Source organism: Mastomys coucha, unplaced genomic scaffold (assembly GCF_008632895.1).
Source record: "Mastomys coucha isolate ucsf_1 unplaced genomic scaffold, UCSF_Mcou_1 pScaffold3, whole genome shotgun sequence".
Lineage (NCBI taxonomy): Eukaryota > Metazoa > Chordata > Mammalia > Rodentia > Muridae > Mastomys > Mastomys coucha.
In genome coordinates this window covers 67,835,599-67,841,256 of record NW_022196909.1, presented here as the reverse complement: position 1 = coordinate 67,841,256, position 5,658 = coordinate 67,835,599, and the positions used below count along the sequence as shown (strand labels likewise).

At 36.2% G+C, this 5,658-nt stretch overlaps 1 protein-coding gene across 19 annotated transcripts in view; it reads right to left on the bottom strand.

The window, feature by feature from the left end:
- Positions 1–5,658, bottom strand: part of Kcnh8 (potassium voltage-gated channel subfamily H member 8) — a 413,545-nt gene that overhangs the window by 84,145 nt on the left and 323,742 nt on the right. For all 19 annotated transcript variants that reach the window (XR_004112587.1, XR_004112585.1, XR_004112584.1 and 16 more), the window contains one exon: positions 4,831–5,080. Coding sequence is in view for 3 of the 19 variants with exons in the window: in XM_031348795.1 (XP_031204655.1) it covers positions 4,831–5,080 (250 nt within the window). In the remaining 16 variants the exon portion in view is untranslated. The remainder of the gene's footprint in view (positions 1–4,830; positions 5,081–5,658) is intronic.

Here is a 5,658-nt window from a genome sequence, read left to right as displayed (position 1 = left end):
TATATATATATATGATTTTTTTAAAAGAAAAGTTATCAAGTAAACTGCCCACCTTCATGCTTAATTATATTTTTAAATTTCTATATTTTTATCTTTTATTATGATCAGCATTTTTGAAATAATGTTCCTGGTTAGGAAACTCACAAAAGTCCATTCTAATTAATTTATCAGTAAAGGGAAACATGAAATTAATCACATGTGCTTGAGATATTGAAAATGTGTGTGAAATTAAAAAATGAAGGCAAATTATTGAATTATATTAAATGTTAACTTCAATTAATATTTTATTTAAACTATAAAAATTGAGTCTGTTTTGGTGGAAGAAAAACATATCACAGACTATATTTTTAACCTCTAGAGGTCATAAATAGCCACATTGTCTGAAAGAATTCAAGCCTGACTTACTGTTGTCACTACTATAGTTAAATTTGAAATTATGTTTTCAGTAGATTTTGTTTAAAAAACATACACTGCTGGTTAACAAATACAAGGCTGAAGATGGACATGACATATAATCACAGTCAGAAAGTCATCAATACAGTGACTTTTTATACTGTCTGCTTGAGGATGATTCTCAGAACAGTGTCATATGTAGGATTCTGCTATGCCAGGGACATTTGGAGGAGCTTTAAGGCCATTATCCTTTCATATTTATAGTTTCTGTGGATGACTATAAGTGAAAAAGTATTGCTAAAGTCCAGCTACAGCAGGGGTTTATAACCCAAAGTAGGATACATGGCATACGAAAAAGAAGACTTGGACCGAGAAGTGCAGTTCCCATACTTTGACGCTAAGACAGGTCAGGACACCTTTATATATACATCTATTTCTTCACAACTGAAAAAGTCTCACATTCATTTTCTAATTTTCTCACACACAGTCTCTTTTAAGAACTTCCTATGTTTAACAATAATACACACACTGTACTTTTTCCCTTCCTCCTCCTCCTCCTCCTAAATCTCCAGAGTTTCCTTTTAAGGCATGAAATGTATCAAGAAAGAGGAAACATAGTTTCAGCATGCAGCTAATATCTAACCCAGCATACTGGTACATAACAAAATGATCATCGTTGGCACCAATTGCAGTTTAGAATATAGAGAGATAATAGACTATGGACCCAAGAAATTATAATTTAATTATTAGCACCTAGTATCTCTGTACATCCTAATCAGGAGACCTAATTCCTTTAACATCCCAGGCTATCGAAATTAGTAACCTGAGTCAGTTCCTCATCCTTGCTTGGCTCACCTCTGAATGTTTCTATTAAGTCTTGGAACCAACGATCCAGCAAGATCTAACCATTTGACAATCATCTAACTGTTGTTTGGAAGGGGTTGGTGGGAAACTTGTTATCAGAACCAAGTTCCCATCAGGAGAAAACATTTGGATGTTAACTGATGTGCCCAGACTAGACCCTTGTGTGCAATCACATCACCATAATGAACAAAAATAGGAGTAGTGATTTGTTCCACTCCCACAATCCTCAGAGACAAACAAGAATGGACCATGGCCCGAGCTTTCATTTTCTGATTATGGAGAAATAGCTGTCACAGACAAAATGAAAGTAAAAACTGCCATTAATAAAGACAAAAATACAAAAGTAAGGCAAACATGAACTAAGCATTTCTCAGACAAAGCCTAGGAGACTACACAAATATCCCCACAGGTCCTTGACACATGGGAACCCAACTCCTCAGGCCTTGCAATAAGAAGAGCTGCCTGCTCAAAAAAACAAACAAACAAACAAAAAAAAAAAAAAAAGGAAGGGCTACCTGCATTATACTCACACACTTTCCCAGCAGAATGTTGGCCACTGCAATAATACCACCAGCACATTGCTAAATTTGGCACCTTGGAAAGAATTCCAGTTTTGCTTTTGGATTCAGTGAATGTTTCTGGAGCATGTGTGGTGGTGTTGAGTCTCACATTGAGCTAGGCCTTCTTGCCTCTGTAACTGTCCTGTGGATTTCTCCTTTTTTGTTGATATTTCTGAACTAGTGTCTTAAATACTCCAGGTCTCAGTATCCTTATTTCTGATATAAGAGAATGACTTCTCTACCTCCTATATGTTTGCAGAGCTGGTTTGTCTTTGAAGATTAAGAACAATACCAAAAAATTATAAATTACACAGAAGCATATAAATACCATTTGTCAAGGCACTGGCTATCATGCATGGCCATATTCTTTCAAACCAATGGGAAAAGTAGTGGGAAGCACAATAAAATAAAAGATGAAAAGATTCTATCTTCATAACAAATTCCCCTGACAACTCTCAACATGCACCAGACCTGGAACCACTTTTATGTGTTGATTGGGAGATAGTGTTGTTTGAGTTGGGACATGAACCCTTCTTCCTCACAAGACCACTAGTTGACTTCAGCAGCAGAATGAACTCCAGTTAAATAGCAAAAGACCAAAGAGACGCTGTGTGCTTAGTAAATCAGCATAGGTTAAATTAGCCACAAGAAATAATATTGTGAAGAAAGTTACATCATCCTGTTGGCATGGTAACCTTGGACCTTCTATTGTGTGTGGCCTCGGTATAGCAACAGAGTCTGGAATGGTCATGGGACAAGCTGAACTTACAGTACTTAGATATCTACGTATGGTGGGAGCAGAGAAGGGACATATCATCATAAAGTCACAATTTATGGAGAAATTTGGGCAAAGGAGAAAAATGGCAATGAAATAAATCTTTCAGCAATAATTAACTATTTCATTATAAGAATTATTACAATGTTTTATAAGCTATAACAGTCCAATAGAAGCCATTTAATTTAAACTTTTTTGCTCTAATGTAATGATGTCTTTTTACCTTTCATTCCTAAAACTGTTCCTAATCACCAACTTTTAAAAAATGGAAAAGAATTAAAAGAAAAAAACCCAGCTAATTTAAATGAGTATTATATCTGCTTGAATGTATGTCATATCATATGGTTCTGACAAAGTGGCAGATGCTCTCTCAAAAGGGGGCCAAGTCACTAGGCAAATGTCAAGCTACAAAAGTTGCAATGGTGTTAGGGAAATCCACTAGAAATGTGTAAGTAGTGCTTTGGAAGTAAATTAGAAATAATTGTCAATTCTAAACTAGAATCATCATGTGATAGGATGACTGTCCTTTACCTGTGCAAACTCAGAAGAGAAAGGGGCTGTTTTAGCATCTTCTGCACTTACATTAAGGAAAATATACAGGGTGTTAGTAAAAACTGAGCCATATCTGAAAGGGAAGTCCCACCTTTCCTTTGTCTTCAAAACTGAAGTCCATATGAGAAGCAGTGAAAGCCACAGATTCTGCTAGCATTCAGCCTCTAGCTTCTGCCCTTTAATTGAGGCAGTCATACTACTACAGTCTCTTATCAATGCTCTAACACAATTCAGCAAATGCATGAGAAGCAACAGAAATTTATTTCTGATGATCTGAAGCTGAAAAGTTAAGGCTTTAGCAGTTTCCATGTCTAATAAGAGCCAACTTTCTATGACTTATGGTTGTGATATCACGGTAGAAAAACCCAGGTGACTGGTTGAGCTTCTTTATAAACCCACTTTGGAATGCATTAACCACATCCTAGGTTCCCACCTCCTAATTTCATCTTGTCAAGGAATGGATTTCAGAAGATAAATTTAGAAGACACATGTAGATTTGACAAGATTTCAGGACTCGATAGTGGGGAACTAATATACCATTTCACACTAGGGACTCGACAATTATCACTTCCTTCTATCAAAATATAACCTATCCTCAAGCTTACTACCTCAGTAGCAGCCTGACAGTGCTAACATAAAATGACATGTATTCCTGAGACAAGAAGGAGCAGTGTTCTGCCATTCAGAATATAGAATAGTATTGGGGAAACAGAAAATGCTTTTACATTTGTGTCTACAATCTGTGAAGGCTTAAATGTCCCACATGTCAAAATACTTGGCAAAAATTTGTCACAGATCACTTCCTTAGAAAAGCAGAATGAAAATTACTGCATTAATTATTTACTGACATGATTCTAGACATTGGTGTAAAACATTGATTTTTAAAATGTACCCTGGATTCGTCTGATGCTCATCCCTCTCCACCATCCTGGGTGAATGTTCTATTTTGTCATTCTCTTGAGTTTAATCTCCATAAGGGCAAAATTTCTAGCAATTTCTGTTCTGCTACCTTTTTAGTCCTTAGACCAATGTTCAATAACAATTGGCTATATAAACAAATGAGAGTGAGCTTGAAAAGAACTCAGATAATATTGGGAGAGGAATTTTTCTGTATTAGCCCACGCACAGCCGCTCTTTATATTTTAGTGAAAAATAATTGTGTCCAGTATGTGAAGTCAACATCATGGCAGAGTTTCCACAGTTATGAGTTTTCTCTGAGGAACTAAAAGGAAGCTGTGTCACCTTTGCACTACCAGCTTAATGATAGTGACCAAGTTTTTCTCAAAGTTAAAATCAGTTTTCCTTCCTTTCTGGCACAGATAATACATAATTCTATTGTTCTTTGTACTGGCTCTCCAAAAAATGTAGAAATTCTCCATGAAAACAGAGCTGCCGTTTCTTCCACAGGATCCTGTATGGGTGTCAGTAGAAGTCAGAAAGACTTATACCATGTATGGAGTTTGGGTATTTACTCACTTGTAAAATGATGATATTTATACTACCTGAACTTTGTTTGTATAGGGATTATGACATACTGTGTATGACATTTAGGTAAACTGAATCCAATACAGAGCCAATACCTTTATCTTTAACTTGCCATCTCCTGTTAACATCTCCCTCTTCCCTACTTTGCATTCTTTATACTCTAGAGTAAAATTTCAGTGAAGCATTTCAGCCGAAACCCACCTAGAATAGCCAACACCATGCTGTCTTTGAGAACCTCCATAGAGCCTGAGCACACGAAGTAGATGGCCTGCAAAGCGTCCCCTTGGCGCAGCAGATACTCTCCTGGAGCACAGAATGAGGTTTTAATATGGAGAGACAGAGACCTGAGGCAGCCCCGGCTGGCACATTCAAACAGGGACAGCTGTAGGATCTCCTTGTTCAGATGCATTGTGATGTCAGAGCGCAGCTCATCTGGAAAGTCTTTCAAAAGCTATTGGGAAAGAGGACAGGAAAAAGAAATTTTGATGAGTTGAGTCTACTCAATGAGTTTGCAAGATATCACTGACACTGTTCCTACTTGAGTGAACTGTATTATACAAGAGTAGGCTCTTATACTCTCTGAGATATTCCCTATTCAAACTCCGGGGCTATGTGCCGACTGTGACTTCAGTTATTTACCATGGAATAATCAGATGATAATAAATCTGAAGCAATTTTTAAGATTTCTACATATCCTGATAGAAAAACTTGCAACACTTCCGTTAAGACTCCTATTGAGATAGATATAGGACTTGGACCCACTGTCATTTATTTAAAAAAAAAAAAACTTTTATTGCATGATTTCAATTTATCTGAATTTGTTAACCTTTAAGAACATATTTTAAGTAAATAGAATTAAATCACATTCTTGTTTCCCTTTTGTACCCCAACTACTGCCAGAGACCCTCCCTTTAATACCTACAATAACTTTTTTTGTCATATTCTTTAAAATTTTTAAAACATTATAACAATAAAATGAGTATTATAAAAGTTGTTTGATATAAAACAACAATCAATTTAACAGTCTTA